A 20,613-nucleotide genomic window follows, 5' to 3' on the forward strand; every position below is an offset into this window, starting at 1 on the left:
GAGTTACAGACGTACTCCATTCCTTCCCTCCTTCCTTCCTTCCTTCCTTCCTTCCTTCCTTCCTGAAACTGCCTTTAATGTCACTGTAAGGCAGCTGAGGTTGTCTGGGCAGTTGCTTCTCATTTGTGTCAGGTGGGCAACAGAGGAGCAAGGTGATAGAGCTTGCAAGGCACATTTCTTTTTAAAGCTCCTTTTGATTTCTCATGGAGGCCTTGTGTGGATGTCTGTTTACCCTTCCCATGAGCCAGAAGCCTGTTGTCTTGCAGGCCTGTGTCCATATGAGTGTCAACACTTATTTCAGTTGTGTAGTCTCCTACAAGTCCATGGTATGCTGGGATCCATACATTGACTCCCATTGTGTCCCTTAATAGTAGATGTCATAGTATTATCCAATTGCAAAAGATGGATCAATGTCCTCCCCTCTAATTGTGCTTTATTAGAAATTAATGCAAACTACCATTATAGCCAGCCTGATATTGCCAGGACTGTGAAATAGTGATGGTGTGGTGTTGCGTACATCCAGACATATAAATATATAATATGCATGCATGCATACTCATATGAACAGACACGCAGATAGAAAAGCCCTTGACATCAATGAGGCTGTGAATAGCTGAAGCTATGTTGCAGTCATTCTTTGTTCATAATATTTAGAGTCCCCTTATATAGGCAGGATTCTTTTCTGCTGATGCTGATTTTTCCTATAAGAAAAAAAGTGACAAAGGAGTTCTTACATGCATATAGCCTCAGGCATTGTTAAAAAAAAGAAGAAGAAGTTTTCCTTCATCTGTGTCCTCTTGCTGCAAATCAGTAATTGTAGCACACAGGCAGTTTCCCAGAACACCTATTCCCAAAACTCTGTTTGGGGTTGATTCTGATGCCTTGTTTTCCATTTCAGAATTGCTGATGATTGGGAAAAACTGTAGCCGGGTTCCATAGCATGCAAAGAGCAGGGAACTGACCTTGCAAGGGCATTGCCCACAAAGGAGTGGTTGGCTAACTGTGTGACTGGGGGTATTGAATATTCTTGCCAGCTTTTCCTTTGTGCAAAGGAACAGACTGGTCCAAGGTTTGGGGGCTTGCTACCAGCTTTCCCTCTGTGTTGGCCCGTATCCAAACACGCTCTGCATTGGTTGTTACGGAGCCTTTGCCAGTGTTTCCTCGGTTGCAAAGAGAGCATGTTAAGTGCGGTGTGCTTCCCTTTTCTGATCCCACACAGACACGTCTTCTGCGTCCGAAGATGAAGGGTCGCTCAGGCGCCAGGCTGCTCTATCTGCTGCATTGCATCAGAGCTTACAGAATGCTGAGTCATGGATCAACCGATCTATTCAGGGGTCATCCACATCTTCATCAGCATCTTCTACACTATCCCATGGAGAAGGCAAAGGGACCAGTGGGTCACTAGCTGATGTATTTGCCAATACTCGAATAGGTAGGAGCTGGGGGGTGGGGTGGACAGCAAAACTAAGTGCTTCAAGTCTTCATTTTGTGTAAAAGTTCCAAAATTTCCCAGTGTGGAAGGGGAATTGGCAGGCCAAATTATTTCCCATATCCTTGATCGCTTTAAGTGGCAGTCTACAAATAGTGAGCATGGCCCAAACACTTGGAGGTGCTCTCAGGTGCTAAAAAAAGAGCATTTGCCATAGAGAGAGGGAGAATATCCTAGTGACACTGTTCCAGTGGAGGATGCACTCCACAGCCTAACACTTTTTCTTTTTGCACATTGGTGTTGCTTTATGCTTGTAGCTGCTGTTGTGCAGGAAAGTGTGCTCACTCCTGTGTGAGCAAAGAGGTTGCCATAGCATATTTGTTCTGTGTTGCATTGCAGACATCTGTCCCTCAACCGACCAGAGGGGGAGGCCTTGCTGCTTTAAAACTGTTTACCCAGCAAAGGCCTGAATGACCGCTTGCAGCCTTGCAAATAAGTCTACAAAAGTTCAGTAGCCCACAGCTGTTTTTACCACCCCGTCTGCCTGCAGGAAGAGAGAACCAACTTCTGCAAAGCTTTCCTACCCAGTCACCTGCATGTGATTGTACTTATAGGTGCCCTGGCAAGTGGCTACTGAGAAACCCTGGCCTCTTGCATTTAGAAACATTTAACGAATGGATCAGGAAGTGTCCCGTCCCAGCCCAGCCCCACAGTAAGATTTTATGCAGCTTTGTTCAGGCCTGGATAATTTATCCAGTTTAGTATACACCTTTGTTGAGGAATCTAAAGATCTGGATACCCCAGGCTCAGTTTTTTGATGCTCTGAGGTGCTCCCTGCTGCTGGTGCTGCTGTATGAAATTTTGTAGGGTTTTGTTTTGTTCCATTGTACATGTTCTCTTGTTAATGTGTTCTGAAGGATATTGCTGCATCCCAGAGGGGTAGCTGTGTGTCTCTGTGCTCTCTGCTTTGGCTTAATTGGTTTCAGGCGAGCAATGTGTAGATGTTTGGTGTCTTTTAATTGCTTCATTTTATTTCTTTTAACCTGTATGTTGCTGGTGTCTTCGTCTCTCTTTCTGGGATGCAACTCATTTTCTAAAATGGAAAACTTGGGAGATTTACCTATTTAAAATTCCATCAGCATAAACAATGCTTTCGTCAAACAAAGAGATTCTCGTCAAAGTCATGGTGAAAACATGCTCTCAGATTGGATCTGCCTGCTATTCCATTGCTGAACAGTTAATGTCAAATTGGCGCTACAACATGTAGCTCTTTCTTATAAGTAAAACATTGGGAATAATAAACACAATTAAATTAGGAGCAGTGATTTCATTGGTATCATTGCATTTCCAACACAGAGACTGATGGATACACTGGTCACCATATACAAACATCATAAGGCCTGCCTGTAAATGTTAAGAGTATTTCAACATTTTAAAAACATAGCCCTGGATTGTTTTGGCACAGTAGCCCTCATTTGTTTAAAGGTTGTGAACCCAGGGCAGGAAGACATGTTAGTAAATAGGAGAGCTGGAATCAACCAAACCAGCCACCATGTTGTCAACACATAAGCCCAGGATCCCAGTGGGGACAGTCCTGGGATCTCTGAATTTTGCATGAGACCACTTGGAAACCTGGTGGCCACAGGAAGAAGCTCAGTCTATGCTGCATTTCACCCATGTTGAATTTGTGTGTGTTGTGTGCATGCAGAGTCACTATGTGGTAAAGTCAGCCTAGATTAATTTGGCTGAATTCAGTGGGTGATGGTAGCATGTGCACTTCTGTCTCACAATAGACTGGCACAATCAGAACTTGGCATTGACTGAGCTCTTTCTTCTGGCTTCCCGCTGCACACTGGGAGGGCACAGGCCCTTGAGCAAAACTGTGGCCTGTGTCATTGTTGGTTAGATGCAGGGGTCTTGTTGTAGAAAAAGAGCTGCCGGAGCTCATTAGCATAACTCATTAGCATAACTTATTTGCATATGCCACGCCCCCTGACATCACCGGAAGTGACAGAAGGCCACACCCCCTGACATCACCGGAAGTGTGTCAGAAGGCCCGGCTACTTACCCTCCTGCTTCATCCCCATTCCCAAACGGAATGAGGATCGAAGCAGAGGGCGGGGTAAAGAAGGGGGCGGGGCTTCACCACGTGACTGCCCCGCCCCCTAGAGGTTCTCTTCCGGAGCTCCGTACCTGAGAGCTCCCCCCCGATTAGAGCCCTGGTTAGATGAGCCACCCAGAGTAGGACTTGGAGAGATCTTTGAAGATGGACAGTAATGGAGACCTTATCCTTCTGTTCTGAAGAGGACTTTCTATTCTGGACATTGCCATGTCTGCACTGGAGACGATCTCCCTGCCCTTCAGTCCCTTTCCCGAGTTAAAGTGCATCTTTATATTCAGAGCCACCAAGCAGTGAAAACTCAGGAAACAGCTCGTGGTTCATAAAGACCCCATTCTTCTGAATGGTTTGCACATGTACTCAATAATGACATTGGTGCAGGGGGGGGGAAATTCATGGAACACATGTAATACATGTGTGAATTTCCAATTTGTTTTGTCCTCCGATGTGTATGTGGATGCAAGTGAACTTGTTTGCTGATATTTTCCACATCAGTGCTGTCAACAGAACGTGCTGCCTGCAAAAATTGAATATTCCACTGCTTACTCTTTCAAAAACCGTTGCGATCACTATATTCTCCCTCACTCGCATGTCTCCAAAATGCTTTCCGGTAGCCTTAACGCTGAACATTATTTTGGTGTAACTATTCAATTATTGTTTTTCCATCTCAGAAGAATAGAGCTTGTAGAATTAAGAACTGCCTAGAAATATATTCAGAAGTGCTACATTACACTGTAGTTCAGCAAAGGGTGGAGAATGTTGTATGCACAGTTATCTGATAAAGGCACAGAGAGCCATACCGGAACTGATAGACAGGCTTCTGCCTACAGGATCAGCGCCAGTATAGTTCTGTAAAACCGATGAAGAAAAAGCTCGTTGTTACATTTTAGGTTCCTGCTGTAGTGCATTTTTAGCTTGCTGGGCAATTTTTCTGCTGGCAGAATGGCAAGTGAACCGCTGAATCATCAGGGAGGCTTTCCTGAGATCAGAATTTTTGTGCAGGTCACACTTTTTGGTCAGTGTCCACTGTATCAGGCAGTAGTCAGACTACAAGAATACTGCTGTTCAGAGCAGTGTTTCCTTTTTCATTATGTCTCAGTATGGCAGTGGGGAGAAACGGTAGTTTACTTTTCTTGGGCTTTGTGGTGAGCATCCCAAATAAAGATCAGTTAGTCTAGATAACCTTCGGAGACCAGTGGCACAGTCTAGTTGTTGCAGCATTAGTACTTACTAATTAGTACAACTATCAGTCACGGTCCTCTTTCTTTCCTCTGAGTTAGTGGTTTATGTGCCATAATATCTGAAGACAAAGCAGGTAGATAATTGTAATACTGCATCTCAAGCCAATTTGGTAGTGGGAAGTAACCTGAATCTCAATTTTTTTTCTTCATCCTCTTTCCAGAAAATTTCTCAGTTCCCCCAGATGTTACAGCAACTACCTCCACACCAGCTTCCTCTGTACGCCCATCTGCTATTGACCTGCCTCCATCGGGAATAGTGAAGGGCATGCACAAAGCCTCTAACCGGTCCAGCCTTATGGACACAGCTGATGGTACATCCACCCCTCCACACCTTGGGAGAGAGAGAGAGCCTGATAGGCCAGCAATAAAAGTAGCTTATGCTGAGCCACAAAGCTCGTGTCATCTGTTCGGAACATCTGTCTGCATTGTCACTGCTAGTGGACAGTCATCTCACAAAAACAACTTTTACTATTTTGCTTTCTTGTGACTGGCAAGTGTGTGCATGGGGGGAGAGAGGAATTCATGCTGACACTTGCTCTTGGTTGTATTTTCAGTAATGCTTAAAATCCTTATGACTAATACATGATTAGTTGCTTCAAAGAGTGATTATTTTTGAGGGAAGAAGCCCCCATCTGCTTTGCTCCCCCCCCCCCCAATTCTGTGTAATTCATGCGCAAAAGGCAAAGAGTTTACAGAGAGAATACGCTTTTCCAGAACTGAAGCTTTAATCCCTGCCTAAGCTTTGGAGCAGGCCTGCTCTTCACTGGCATTGACTCTGTGCTCAGCTGTGGATTTGTTTCTTTTTTGCTGCTGGGTTGGGCATAAAAGAATTGATCCTTGTTGGGACAAGTCTCACGGGCGCCATTTTTCCCATGTAGGGGGAAGGAATGTGTTCTGCCCAAGATGTGTGAGAATTGCAAGGCTCTTTCTTCGATGCATGTCTTGTGAAACTAGAGCATGCAGTGCCATCCAAGCACAGTCTTTTATAACAAAAGATGCATGTGTTTTGTTTCCTCCTACATGCTGTGGCATAAGTGGTTGTACCTTCCCCAGCATGGAAACTAGCTACATGCAAGAAAACGACTTACGTCTGAAACATTTTTTATCCCCAAGCATGCAGCAAAAAATATTGTATGAATAAGCATTTGAGGTAAAGCAAAGAACATGTAATCCGGTCCTCAGTAGTTAGCTCAGCCCCACTCTGGGATTCTGCAGCTTGTGCTCCTTTCCATAGCAGCCCTATTGTCTCCACTACCGGAGCAGGACTCTGCTTTTTGATGTATGAGTAGGAAGGAAGCCTATTGCTCCCTGCAGTTCCATCCTTGCTGTTCAACCAACCTGGTTTGTGGATTAGTGGAAATGTTTCCTCCTTTCTCTGGACACTTCTTTCTTGCAGCAGAGGTCGTGCACTTCTGCATGTTTTCCCTGTGAAAAACAGGGTAGACTACAAAGATCCATCCAGAGCTAGAGTTAGCCTCTCTGAAGCGTCTGTGTGGTCACAAGCAAACCTGGTCTCTGGAACATGATGTTTAAGCAGGCACAGCCTGAGAATTGATTGGGATCCACCTCTTCAGCAGTGCGGTGGATAGTGGCTGTGGAAACGCAGAAGGGGCTTTGTGATAACTGAGTAAAGTGTATTGTATTGATAAATACTGGCTCCTGAAGCTTGCTGGTAGCACTGTTTTCAGAAGTTTTCTAAAAAGGCCATGATTGATAAGTGTACTAAGGGTAGAACTTGCCACTTTTAAAATACCTGCTGGGCTGGAGTTCTGCTGTAGACAGACAGGAAAGCACCCAACTGTAGTGCCTGTGAGATTTTGCGGCTAGAATAACCTTGACTGTAAACTGCCAAGGCTTGGAGTTCTCATACCACCCTCTGGTGGTCAGATCCTGTTATAGTGCTGGCCGGATAACTTGACCAGCTTACAATACACCAAGCCAAATGGAGCCCATCAGCCAGGTATTATGGCCGGTAAGGTGTGTGACAATACCCTGTTTTTGAAGTCCTAGGCAAGCAGCCAAAACAAGAAGCTTAAAATAGGCTTTGGTGGGTTGCCGTGTCAGGCTAGTAGATTGCACTCGCCACAGAGTCGCTGATTGTGCAGGTATGGTCATAAGAGAGGATACGTTTTCAAAACTTGTGCAGTATTACAATGGCTTTGGGGAGGAGGGAAAATTGAGTTTAATTAGCAGTAGCCGCTTCTGGCACACCTGGTTTAGTATTCTAATAATCTAATATTCTAATCAAAGATTAGTGCTTGATTGGAAGAATTCTGCTTTGTATAGTAATTGGGGGTGATGTCATTTCAGTGGTCCTTCATATAGAATCACTGTTCTCTGTAGGTAACATTTCCCCTTGATGAACTGAACTCATTTCCCACACTGCAGGTGTCCCTGTAAGTAGCAGAGTCTCCACGAAAATTCAGCAGCTGCTCAATACTCTAAAGCGACCCAAACGGCCACCCCTGAAGGAATTTTTTGTGGATGATTTTGAAGAAATTGTTGAAGGTATCTGGTTGTGTATACTGTCACTGAATTTTCTGAGATTAGCATGTAGCTATGTTAGGATACCTTACTGAAATAACGTAAGAAAATTCCCTTGCTGGATCAGACAAAAGGCTGTTCTTTTATGGCATCCTGTTTCCTACAGTAGCTAACCAGGTACTCTAAGGAAGCCTACAAGCAGATTGTGAAGTTCGTAGCTCTCCCCGATGGTTGACCCCCCCTGCCCCAGGAATTCAGTGGCCTGGGAATAGGGACAGAACAAGTGCTCAGCCTTTTGTTTGGAAGAGCCCAAGTGTAAAGTTAGTAGCTCTCCCCGATGGTTGACCCCCCTGCCCCAGGAATTCAATGGCCTGGGAATAGGGACAGAACAAGTGATCAGCCTTTTGTTTGGAAGAGCCCAAGTGTTTTTGCCCAGCCGTTCTTGGTTGGTTGCCTTTTCTTTGACCAAGTGGTTCCAAAGATTTGGGGGCAGGGGCAGGAGATGTGAGTGTCTTTTGCATATTACAGGGTGCATCTTTAATATTTGACATGATCTTGAGAAGGTGGATGCTGAACTGTGGCAGTCTCCCTGGAAGAGCAAAGCTTAGATGTAGCACGTGTTTCCATCACTTGGCGTTGCTATTATTTTTGCCTCCCTTAACATCCAGCAGCATGTGGTATTTTGTCCTGGACATAATGAGGCAGAGTTGGGCCATGGGTATGGCATGGGGGGGTTCCTGTTGAAGCCATAGAGGTGAGCCTAGGGAAACCAGAATTTTTTGTTCTTCCCACATGTGCAAGATTGATTTATCCCCTACAATGCTGGACCAAGATATTTTGCCAACCAGCTAGGTACCTCATACAATCCAAGAGTTGTGTCCCGACATCCTGAGCAGCATAGCAAAGGGGAAAATGTACTTCTCAGGTTGGAAAATTGCAGTCCCTAGTGACTGTGCGGTTGGACACACCTAGCACCTCTTTGTAGATCTCCAGAGTGTGACAAAATCTATGATAATAATAGCCAGCTGTATTGTGACTTATTGTTCCAACCATCTGGATCTTGTCCTCCTCTCTCCACCTCACCCCAGTTTAAATAAATCCTTTTTTTAAACCATTAATAGACCTTCTGCTCACAAAGATAATTGTGCTTTCTGTCATCTATGTTTCAGCCATCTATTCCTGCCATCTGCCCCGCTTCCCTGGATGCGTGTAAGAGCATCTCTTTTGTCTGCGAAGCCACTTCTCTCACTTCCTCAAAGCCCCCTTAATCTACAGATCCTTTTCTGGACCACTGTGGCCCTGCCTTCTACGCTCTTTTCTGCTACCAGTCTCTTCCTGTACGCGGTGTCTGGTGCTTTCGAAATCAGGCTTTATCTTGACCCTTTTCAATTGTCTTCTTTGGCTGGCTGAGATTTTAGCCTTTCTGGTCACAAACGGTCACTTCTTTGATATTTTACCTAGTCGATGCTACATAATTGCACCGTAGTAATAATGGTAGGTTCCTGCCAAACACGGTCAAGTTAACATCTGCAGTTTTTGTCTTCAGAAGGGTACAGTTATCCCATCTCCTGCTGGGAAGCATCTCCTCTTAGCAACAGATAGGTCCCGATTGCCTCTGCCTTTTAAAAATGGATTTTGAAACCCTGATTTCTAAAATAATTTCTGAATGGGAGGGGGAAATCCTGAGCATCAATGATCTAGGCTTCGTTTTTTGCACAGTTCAATACAGTATGCAGAGCTAGTTTCTTTTGCGAAGGGTTTTTTGATCTGGGAATGCCCTTTTGCAGTTCCACAGCCAGACCCGAATCAACCCAAGCCAGAAGGACGCCAGATGACACCCGTGAAGGGTGAGCCCCTGGGAGTTGTATGCAATTGGCCTCCTGCCCTGGAAGCAGCTCTGCAGCGCTGGGGAACCACACAGGCCAAATGCTCTTGTCTGACAGCCCTGGATGTCACTGGGAAGCCTGTCTACACCTTGACGTATGGTGAGTAGTGTGTGTTCCTCTTAACTCCATCTGCTTTGCCACAGTGGGATTTTTAGTCATGTGTAGCTTTGTGTCTGTCTCACATAGCTGGGTGCTCAAGCAGTTTGCTTAGAAGAGTAGTATTTTGCCATTTCTGTTTTCTCCTCTGCACTGATAACAGGTTTCAGTTGTAACTGTACTCAGCATAGGCTGTTGATGTAGGTAGACGGGGAGCTAGAAAGGATGGCAGGCGATGCAGGCGGGGTGCATGAAAATGGGGAATCCAAGCAATGTGAACAGCAGGCTAAAACTTCCATGATTAGATTCTGATTCCACAATGTGTGCCTCTGTTCAGTAAGAGATTTGTAGTTCGCCGTGCAGCGTATTGGATTTGGTTCTGTGGGGAGCCAATTTCAAATTGCAGATCTCTCCTTGGTGCTCACTTGGGTATCCTTGGCAAGTTAGTGTTTGTCTTGGCCTCGCTGCTTCATGTGCAAAGCTAGAATATTAATGATATCTCTTCCTGGCTTTTTGTGAGAATAAATAAAATTAATGTCTTTATGCCTCCTGAACCTGTAGGGGCATAGTGAATTATACATATAACAAAGTAAATAGGTGAAATCTTTATCAGCCTACAGCCATTATGGACATTGTTTTCTGGGCATGAGATTGCTCCTGTGAGTGAATCTTTTTGCATTACCACTGTGGGGAAATGCAGCTGTTGCCATTTTAGATCCAACCTGAGTTGATTGGTTACATACATGAATCGCTTCCCTGTTGCATTTCTCTAGGGACCCACAAAAGGAGATGATTCGTATATACAAGGCCTCTTCTGAGTGGTGTATATATGCTGAGCTTTTTTTTTTTTTAAATCAAGTTGCCTTCTAAGGGACGTCAAAAGCTTTTCTGTTAGCCTATATTTTGAATAACTCAATGTGCCTTAGCTAATCTTGGCTAGGGAGACAGTGATGTAAGCCCTGCCCCATAATCTCTGGAAATCCTATTCAGTCCTCCACCCCACCATCTGACTGGGATGTTTCACCAGATACTGTGTACACATTTAAAGGTGATCTTTGAAGCTGTAAGAGCTAGAAACTTGCTTTTTAACCTGACCCTGACCCCGATAATCTAAGAAGGCCGAATTCTCATCCCAATACAGAACTCCCTGGTTGCATGGAACTGTAGGTATAGGCTGTAGTCCTGTGCCAGGAAGATAACTTGTGTATGTGTTCTCAAAATGTGGATTGTTGCAACTCTTCTTTTTTTAATTGCTCAGATTTAAAAAGACGTTCTGCTGCTGCTGGGATTTGCCTCATTGGGAAATGATGCTGTCACTAGTTTGAATTTAGGCCCGAGAGTCATAACAGTTGGTTTTAGGAGTATTAGAGCGGGCCTTAATGGATTAAAGCAAAGGGGAATTATTGCCAGCCCAATGACCTTTTAGTTTTCCTTCTTGGCTCTGAAAGGGAGGGGAAACACTAGAAGCATGTATTGTTCTTGGGAGCTCTTGTGAGGGCTTCAGAACCAGGATTCCCATCTGGTGGTTATATCTCAGCCATTCTGATTTATCTGTTGTGCCTATATAAGCTGTATCCCTGCCTACCTAATAAGACCATGGGTCCCAATTTGTAGTGCTTATTGGAAAGAATAGATATTTGCTCTGCGTACATGGTGCCGTAGCTGGCTGATGGCGAAGCCTTAATTGCCTTTCTCTCCATTCCAGGCAAGCTGTGGAGCAGAAGCCTGAAGCTGGCCTACACGTTGCTAAATAAACTGGGCACCAAAAATGAACCTGTTCTGAAACCTGGGGATAGAGTAAGAAACTTTATTACTTGGTCTCTCCCTCTCTCTCCTTTTAGAGAAAGCATTATGATACGTGTCTGTGCTTTTAAATGTGTGTTTGTGTCCCTTGTCTTATTATAAATGTTAAAAAAGTGATTTTTTAAAATAAATTGCAGCTTTTGAATTGTCCATCTTGCCATCACCCAGTGAACTGATATATGTCCTTGGCAGAGTTGCATAACTGATCTTGATTTGGGTGTATAATGGGCCAAGCTTTAATGCTGCCCCTTCTGCATTGTCTAACTGAATATTTCTGTGAACCACAGGTAGCCCTTGTTTACCCCAACAATGACCCTGTTATGTTCATGGTGGCATTCTATGGCTGTTTGCTGGCAGAAGTCATCCCAGTGCCAATTGAAGTACCTCTAACCCGAAAGGTAATGTTAATGCAACTTAGAAGGGGTGGGGTGAAAACCAAGTCAGGCTGTGTCAGCCTTGGATGTGGTTAGATTTTGATGGGTGTCCCAAACTTGCCAAAGAGGAGTTCTGGAGGTCCTACCTTTCATGAATATTACATGCAGACAAATACTGTGAAGTGCAGGTGTCCACTTGTATCTGCCTCTTACACAGAGTAGACAAGAATGGGCGACATGTGGAAGTTCCCCATTTCCCCCCACTTGTTCTGTACTCAAGGTCTTACTCTCACAGGGGCTGAGCACCAAACACCTTTTGGTAACTGTACTAAGATCTGTGTGTGATTGTTGGGCCACACTGCCAAAAAGATATATATATATATATTTAAAAAGAACAGTAGGAATGAGTTAGTCTTGTGGTCATACTGATTTTCGTGGGACTGCTTTGTTTTTGAAAATTGCCTTGATTCCTTTAAATGTTGGGATTTTTCTAGATTACTGTTTCAATAAATTAAGACACTGAAATTTCTTCAGTGGACATGAAATAGTCCTCCTAAATCTGACTAAAACGAAGTATACCTGTGCATTCTTATCCCACACTTCCTCAGAGGAGCTCAGGTAGCAATACATGGCACTTCTCTCCCCCATTTTGTCCTTGCAAACAACCCTTGAGGTAGATTTAGGTGGGTAGCTGTGTTGGTCTGAAGCAGCAGAACAAAGTTTGGGTCCAGTGGCACCTTTAAGACCAACAAAGTTTTATTCAAAGTATAAGCTTTTGTGTGCCAGTACACTTCCTCAGGTACAGTGGAATAAAATCTCCTCAAGCCCTACTTACAGGAAAGGGGGGGGGGCAGCCATTAGGAAGGGCCAGTCAGAGCCAAGATGCATATGCAAAGCTGAAATTGGATCAGGTGGCCAGTAAGATCAGTGAAGGGCAGCAAATTAGCACGTCAATGCAAGAGCTAACAAAAAGATGTGAGAACGAAGCTAGAGTCCAGAGGCATCCCCCAAAACAAACCAAGCTCAACCCTGGGTACGTGTGAGAACAGAGACTCAGCATGTGCACACTTCTTCACACACACTGAAACAGATTTCCTCAAATATTACATGCCCCAAACCATTTAAACCATTGCTGCTTCCTGCTCCCCGCAAAAAGCTGCGGGGAGCTAAAAGTAGTGTTTAAATGGAAGGGGTGAAGAGCCTTCCAGGGGACACTTCACTTCCACCTCGGGCTCCCTGGTGCAGTCCCTTTAAACGGACTCTGTGAGCGAGCCTGAGACAACTGTTCTGGCATGGAGAAGTCTCTCCCACCGCCTCAACTGCCTTGGGCTCCCCAGCACAGCCCCTCTCTCTCTCTCTTTTTTTAAAAATTAAACTTTTATTTGATTTTCACTAATATTAGGACACCTTAAACCTTTGTTTCCATACCTCTTTCATTTGCATAATTTCTATAGCTATAGATGATTAATCCAATCACTAAAATCTTCTATTATGGTTCCTGAAAAAGTACATATTCTTTACAGTTCACATTACATTTATCCTAAGTTTATCGTAACTATAATCCATTATTCATGATCCTCCTTTTCATAGTTTCTTTTCACCCATTCATAAAAGGGTATCCAATTTTCTCTCACATTTTTTTTTTACTTTGGTCTTTCAACGAGTCCGTCAGTATATCTATTTCCGCTGTTTAAAAGATTTTTGTCAAGAGTTCATCTTTTGTTGGTATCTCTTGATTTCTTCCAATACATAGCATAGAGAATTCTTGCGGCTGTAACTATTCCAGCACAGCCTCTGTAAACAGGTTGCATGAGGGAGCTGGAGACAGCTGGGCCAGCAGATAGGAAGGGGTTAATTGCCTTCCGGGGGACATTTCCCCTCCTCCTTTCTTCTGGCTGCGGCCAGTAAAGGGTGTGTGTGTGTGTGTGAAGTGCCCACTGGGAGGCACTTTACCCCCATATTTAACCCTATGGTTTTGCTCCCCACTCCTCTGCTTCGAAGTGGCAGGGAGCAGAACTGGAAGGTTTAAATGACTATCAGCTGCTCAGATGTTTGATTTAAATGGTTTGGATCCATTTAGACACCTGCTTTCTGCTTTTGCGGGGGGGGGCAGAAAGCAGGGTTTTAAACTTTAAATGGGTCACGGACCTATATGAATGGGTCAGTTTGGGAACCGGCATGCCCGTTCTGTTCGGCTCGTGGTTCAGCCATGAACCTAACCGCAAAATGTGATTCGTGCCAGTTCCTATTTTTCACCCTAGTAAATTCCTTTGTATAGCTCCGGGCTGATGTGGGTGGGAAAAGAGAGACAGGTCCATTATCGGTGTGCTGTTTAAATTCCTTCTAAAGTGCTTGATTATCTGCTTTTCTGATTGACTTTTTTTTTAATGCTGTGTGTCTTAGGCCCGTCCTTTGAATGCCACGGCTCAAGTCCAGAATGAGAGTGGGCTTATGCATGCTGCCAGCCCTTACTCCTCTTTGTTATTTTTTTTTCTAATCTACTGAACTGTGGGGGCGGGGGGGGGCAGGCAGGAGTGCAGGCCTGGTTCTGTTCCATACTCAGACCTGTAGGGTCTCCTGTCCAGTTCTGCCACAAACTCCCGTTGCCAGTGTTAGCTGTGGCCCCCATCCCACTAGTGCAGATCTGCCTGTATGTCATTTCTCACATGATGGGCCTGCCAGCCTACTCCTGTTTTTCTGTTGAACTACCCAAGTTCTGCTTAGTCTCATTTGTGGCATATGGTTGCTTAGTCGCGCAAATTGCAAGAAGTGCACAGAACAGGAAAGAGCGGGGACATCTTCAGTAGATAGAAGCAACTGAGGTGAGAGCCTGGTAAGGAATGTGGCAGTCTGAAGACAACTTAGTGCTCTGTGACTCCTGTGCAAGGACAGAATTCAGTGCCCTGAGAAGCTGAGCTGTTCATTTATTTATGCTAAATATGTGTTTCATAACAGTGACTATGGGTATTGTATAGAAAAAGGCTTTTTAAAATCCTCCCTGCTTGGGCCAGATGGCCTTGCTGGTAACACTACCACGTGATTCCTTCACCTGTGCAAATGGCTTGCCAGATGGCCAGGCCGCATCTCCATAGACAAGACACTTTGAAACCTCTGCCAAGAGAGAGCGACTTGCCGGCGCCTTCCCAAGCATGGGACGAGCTATGCCCAGTACATTAGCACATCAAAAGCATTCCCTGACATGACACATGGTCAATAGGAGAGGCTGGAGTGGGATGCCCAACTCCTAGCCAATCAAAACATACCTTGCCTGACAACGTATGGTAACCAGAGATTGGAACGCCTTCCCACTCTCTCACTATTGGGTAAATGGCCATACCTGGTGGTGACCGGGGTGTGTGTGTGTATCAGGAATGATCCATATGGGAAACAGAGAGTTAGAGGAGAGTTAAGGGAATTCCTCTCTGGAAACAAAGAGTTCTTTTGGATTGACTGTTTGCTGTTAATATGGAGTGAGACTGTTAGGCAGCCAAGCTGGACTAGCTGCCCACAAAACCATGGGGTTTCTTTTCAAGATCCCCTGGTGAGACCTTGGACTATTTCATCTGATACCTCTAAACGCCTGGTAACTATGGAATACCTCTATTGTGTCGTTAGAGCTGAACAAGCTATAGATATCATTTGGTTTCTTATCTTTTGCTAGTCTCATGTTATATGCATGCTTGTGCACTGAAAGTGAAGGGCAGCAAATTAGCACGTCAATGCAAGAGCTAACAAAAAGATGTGAGAACGAAGCTAGAGTCCAGAGGCATCCCCCAAAACAAACCAAGCTCAACCCTGGGTACGTGTGAGAACAGAGACTCAGCATGTGCACACTTCTTCACACACACTGAAACAGATTTCCTCAAATATTACATGCCCCAAACCATTTAAACCATTGCTGCTTCCTGCTCCCCGCAAAAAGCTGCGGGGAGCTAAAAGTAGTGTTTAAATGGAAGGGGTGAAGAGCCTTCCAGGGGACACTTCACTTCCACCTCGGGCTCCCTGGTGCAGTCCCTTTAAACGGACTCTGTGAGCGAGCCTGAGACAACTGTTCTGGCATGGAGAAGTCTCTCCCACCGCCTCAACTGCCTTGGGCTCCCCAGCACAGCCCCTCTCTCTCTCTCTTTTTTTAAAAATTAAACTTTTATTTGATTTTCACTAATATTAGGACACCTTAAACCTTTGTTTCCATACCTCTTTCATTTGCATAATTTCTATAGCTATAGATGATTAATCCAATCACTAAAATCTTCTATTATGGTTCCTGAAAAAGTACATATTCTTTACAGTTCACATTACATTTATCCTAAGTTTATCGTAACTATAATCCATTATTCATGATCCTCCTTTTCATAGTTTCTTTTCACCCATTCATAAAAGGGTATCCAATTTTCTCTCACATTTTTTTTTTACTTTGGTCTTTCAACGAGTCCGTCAGTATATCTATTTCCGCTGTTTAAAAGATTTTTGTCAAGAGTTCATCTTTTGTTGGTATCTCTTGATTTCTTCCAATACATAGCATAGAGAATTCTTGCGGCTGTAACTATTCCAGCACAGCCTCTGTAAACAGGTTGCATGAGGGAGCTGGAGACAGCTGGGCCAGCAGATAGGAAGGGGTTAATTGCCTTCCGGGGGACATTTCCCCTCCTCCTTTCTTCTGGCTGCGGCCAGTAAAGGGTGTGTGTGTGTGTGTGAAGTGCCCACTGGGAGGCACTTTACCCCCATATTTAACCCTATGGTTTTGCTCCCCACTCCTCTGCTTCGAAGTGGCAGGGAGCAGAACTGGAAGGTTTAAATGACTATCAGCTGCTCAGATGTTTCATTTAAATGGTTTGGATCCATTTAGACACCTGCTTTCTGCTTTTGCGGGGGGGGGCAGAAAGCAGGGTTTTAAACTTTAAATGGGTCACGGACCTATATGAATGGGTCAGTTTGGGAACCGGCATGCCCGTTCTGTTCGGCTCGTGGTTCAGCCATGAACCTAACCGCAAAATGTGATTCGTGCCAGTTCCTATTTTTCACCCTAGTAAATTCCTTTGTATAGCTCCGGGCTGATGTGGGTGGGAAAAGAGAGACAGGTCCATTATCGGTGTGCTGTTTAAATTCCTTCTAAAGTGCTTGATTATCTGCTTTTCTGATTGACTTTTTTTTTAATGCTGTGTGTCTTAGGCCCGTCCTTTGAATGCCACGGCTCAAGTCCAGAATGAGAGTGGGCTTATGCATGCTGCCAGCCCTTACTCCTCTTTGTTATTTTTTTTTCTAATCTACTGAACTGTGGGGGCGGGGGGGGGCAGGCAGGAGTGCAGGCCTGGTTCTGTTCCATACTCAGACCTGTAGGGTCTCCTGTCCAGTTCTGCCACAAACTCCCGTTGCCAGTGTTAGCTGTGGCCCCCATCCCACTAGTGCAGATCTGCCTGTATGTCATTTCTCACATGATGGGCCTGCCAGCCTACTCCTGTTTTTCTGTTGAACTACCCAAGTTCTGCTTAGTCTCATTTGTGGCATATGGTTGCTTAGTCGCGCAAATTGCAAGAAGTGCACAGAACAGGAAAGAGCGGGGACATCTTCAGTAGATAGAAGCAACTGAGGTGAGAGCCTGGTAAGGAATGTGGCAGTCTGAAGACAACTTAGTGCTCTGTGACTCCTGTGCAAGGACAGAATTCAGTGCCCTGAGAAGCTGAGCTGTTCATTTATTTATGCTAAATATGTGTTTCATAACAGTGACTATGGGTATTGTATAGAAAAAGGCTTTTTAAAATCCTCCCTGCTTGGGCCAGATGGCCTTGCTGGTAACACTACCACGTGATTCCTTCACCTGTGCAAATGGCTTGCCAGATGGCCAGGCCGCATCTCCATAGACAAGACACTTTGAAACCTCTGCCAAGAGAGAGCGACTTGCCGGCGCCTTCCCAAGCATGGGACGAGCTATGCCCAGTACATTAGCACATCAAAAGCATTCCCTGACATGACACATGGTCAATAGGAGAGGCTGGAGTGGGATGCCCAACTCCTAGCCAATCAAAACATACCTTGCCTGACAACGTATGGTAACCAGAGATTGGAACGCCTTCCCACTCTCTCGCTATTGGGTAAATGGCCATACCTGGTGGTGACCGGGGTGTGTGTGTGTATCAGGAATGATCCATATGGGAAACAGAGAGTTAGAGGAGAGTTAAGGGAATTCCTCTCTGGAAACAAAGAGTTCTTTTGGATTGACTGTTTGCTGTTAATATGGAGTGAGACTGTTAGGCAGCCAAGCTGGACTAGCTGCCCACAAAACCATGGGGTTTCTTTTCAAGATCCCCTGGTGAGACCTTGGACTATTTCATCTGATACCTCTAAACGCCTGGTAACTATGGAATACCTCTATTGTGTCGTTAGAGCTGAACAAGCTATAGATATCATTTGGTTTCTTATCTTTTGCTAGTCTCATGTTATATGCATGCTTGTGCACTGAACAAAGATAATATATAATCAGTATTATCTGGACCTGTTTTCTCTGTTGCAACCTGATCTCTAAGACTGAATCTTGTGCCTAAAGCCGTTCGCCTAAGGGGGCTACCACTGTGGTACTTAATTGTTTGCAGCCCTGGTACAGAGCTAGTAAACTGGGTCAGTCCAATAAAGCAAGAAGGAGTTTGGGATCTCTGCTCCTGAGCTGTGGCGTGGGACTGGTTAACGAGAGTTCCTGGTGGCAGACTACCGATAAAGCCTGGAGAGTGTGCAGACATTCTCCTGGCATTTGTTTAATTGTTCCTGAACCCTTGGTTTCTCTCCCCATCCCTGGACTGGGGTGAGGGAGAGAAACCTTGGCAGGTATAACTTAGGATGTCTAGAATGCTGTGCCTGCACGTTAAACAATTTTAATCCTTGGAATTGTTTCACTGCAGACTTGGCAGTAGCTCCTTCCACTTGCTTTGTTTTCTCCCATCTTTTCACCACTCCATGCTCAGTTCCCCCTCCTCTCTGCCTTTCTGTTGTCTGAACCTCCTATTTTGCTATACTTCTCATTGTGGTTGGAGTTACTTGAACTTCAAACCATTGGTAAATGAATCTGAATGTCTTTTTTGGCCATAGTGTTAACATCCGGTTACCAAAGCTTTTCTAACGCCTGGGGTCTTTCTGGGCAGTGTGAAATGGGCATTCTCCCCCCCCCTTCCAATTTGCAAATCACTGAGGTATCTTTCCTTTTCCCACAGGATGCTGGAGGCCAACAGATTGGATTTCTGCTGGGCAGCTGTGGCATCGCTTTGGCCCTCACCACAGAGGTTTGCCTAAAGGGTCTCCCTAAAACACAGAATGGAGAGATTGTGCAGTTCAAAGGTTTGTTCTTGTTTTATGGGGTGCCCTCACTCTGCATGGCATGTCACAAAACATATAAAGCAGGACAGGCTGAGTTTGCAATCTCAGGTTCCAAAAAGGGTGCGGCAGTGAACTGAGGGAAGGGAAGGAGACCAGCATGGGAGGCACACACTGCCTTGTTTTTGTAAAACCAGGAGAGCTGTCAATGATTGTTTATCAAAGGCCCCGGTCACACGGAGCATTAGGCATGCTAGAGAGACAGAAGATAGGCGGATTTTCCGGGCGCGATCTCACCGCCACATCTGGGAAGCGTAGAGCTCCCGTGGCGCACCCAAGGCTTCCCGCCGAAGATGCGGGGTAAAAAATAGTACCTCGGAGGTACTAGTTTCCTGAAACCGCGGGGCAAGGGCGGGCGTCTGATCGCATTTCCAGTGGTAGTTCCAGCGCCCGCCCATATCCCCTCGCAAAAAGGTGTTTTTTCCCCCCAAGTCTCCACGGATGCGCACAAGCACCCAACAGAGCATGCGCACATTTCAGTTTTTTAAAAAACATAACCCCGTTTGCCACGCCGCTCCGCTTCTTTGCCGTGTCGTGTGATCGGCACCTCCCCCCTAATCATGGAAGCTCGATGGGACCTCAACCCGACGCCTGATCGCGCAGTCGCGCGTTAGTTTGCTCCGGGGCAAACAGCCACGCCTCCCCCCCGCATTTTCCTGCCCGTGTGGCCGAGGCCAAAGTTAGGTTACCGACCAGCAGTTAAAATAATTTAAGTGCTATAAGGTGACTCCAGTTGTTCCTGCAACTGACCTTTACTCTAGGTTGGCAAAAGTAGTTCTTGAACTTGGCTTTTCAAATTGTATACATTTCCTAGCTTTGCTGCTCAGAACCCCTAAAGTAGAATAACTAGGGATTAAAGCTGGGGACCTTCATGCATAGTTTGCACTCTTACTAAACTATAGCCCATAAGGTTTTGGGGTGTTTTTTTAGAAAGCATTTTTGGTAGTAGCTTAAAAGCCAAACCTGCTGTTGAACAATGCAGCCCTGTGTTTCTTGAGCTTTTTCATACCCAGTGGCAACTTCTCACACCTGCACAGGTATCATGTACAACACCTCTGCGTACCTAAGTGTAAAAACCACACATTTTGCCATCTTTACAACAGAGCATCTCATAATCATTTTTCCAATATGGCAAACCATCTCTGTTTAGGAAGAATATCTTCTCTGAAGTGGCCATGCCTTTTTGTGTTTCTCTTTTGTAGTTCCCAGTTGCCCTAGCCTAAGTTGTTAGCAGTTATCTCTTTTTCTTTTCAAATGATTTTCTTTTTCACGAGGATTAGAAACCTGGCATTATTATTTTTTTAAATGGAAGTTAAATCTGGATTGTAAGGAATGCAACTGACTTATCTCAGGGAGTCAAAGATTCAGTGATAACCCGTCTGTACAAAAGTCTATCCTCACTAGGTTTAAAGACTTTCTGTGGTTCTAGGTTGGCCTAGGCTCAAGTGGGTGGTAACGGATTCCAAGTACCTCTCCAAATCACCAAAGGACTGGCAGCCCAACATTTCAAATGCAGGGACTGAACCAGCTTACATCGAGGTATGTAGAGAATGGAAGTTAACAAAATGAACAGCACCGCCTGTGGCTGTTGAACTTGTAATGTCTCTGGGCTGTTCTGAGCATCTGGCTGCCTTCCTGCAAAAAACTTCATATCTCCTTCATGTACTTTCTTCAGAATTTATGCTGTAAGCATCACTTAAGGATTGTTCAAAATCCCCGTCCATTCTTCACTGAGCTCTGGGTCTACTCAATTAAAAAATGAAGGTATCGTTTCCCCTGGAGTGCTCAGAGAGAGTAATTTCACTATAGTATGCTTAAATTG

The 20,613-nt window shown here is 45.0% G+C and overlaps 1 protein-coding gene across 1 annotated transcript in view; it reads left to right on the forward strand.

The window, feature by feature from the left end:
- The window catches only part of DIP2B (disco interacting protein 2 homolog B), a gene marked incomplete at its 5' end in the record, with an annotated part of 116,690 nt that overhangs the window by 62,724 nt on the left and 33,353 nt on the right, over nt 1-20,613 (forward strand). The window contains 8 exons of the mRNA XM_015421671.1: nt 1,220-1,432; nt 4,951-5,100; nt 7,178-7,297; nt 9,061-9,258; nt 10,961-11,052; nt 11,346-11,456; nt 18,632-18,755; nt 20,221-20,330. Of these exons, the coding sequence (XP_015277157.1) occupies nt 1,220-1,432; nt 4,951-5,100; nt 7,178-7,297; nt 9,061-9,258; nt 10,961-11,052; nt 11,346-11,456; nt 18,632-18,755; nt 20,221-20,330 (1,118 nt within the window). The remainder of the gene's footprint in view (nt 1-1,219; nt 1,433-4,950; nt 5,101-7,177; nt 7,298-9,060; nt 9,259-10,960; nt 11,053-11,345; nt 11,457-18,631; nt 18,756-20,220; nt 20,331-20,613) is intronic.

Source organism: Gekko japonicus, unplaced genomic scaffold (assembly GCF_001447785.1).
Source record: "Gekko japonicus isolate JY-2015 unplaced genomic scaffold, Gekko_japonicus_V1.1 scaffold2517, whole genome shotgun sequence".
Taxonomy (NCBI): domain Eukaryota; kingdom Metazoa; phylum Chordata; class Lepidosauria; order Squamata; family Gekkonidae; genus Gekko; species Gekko japonicus.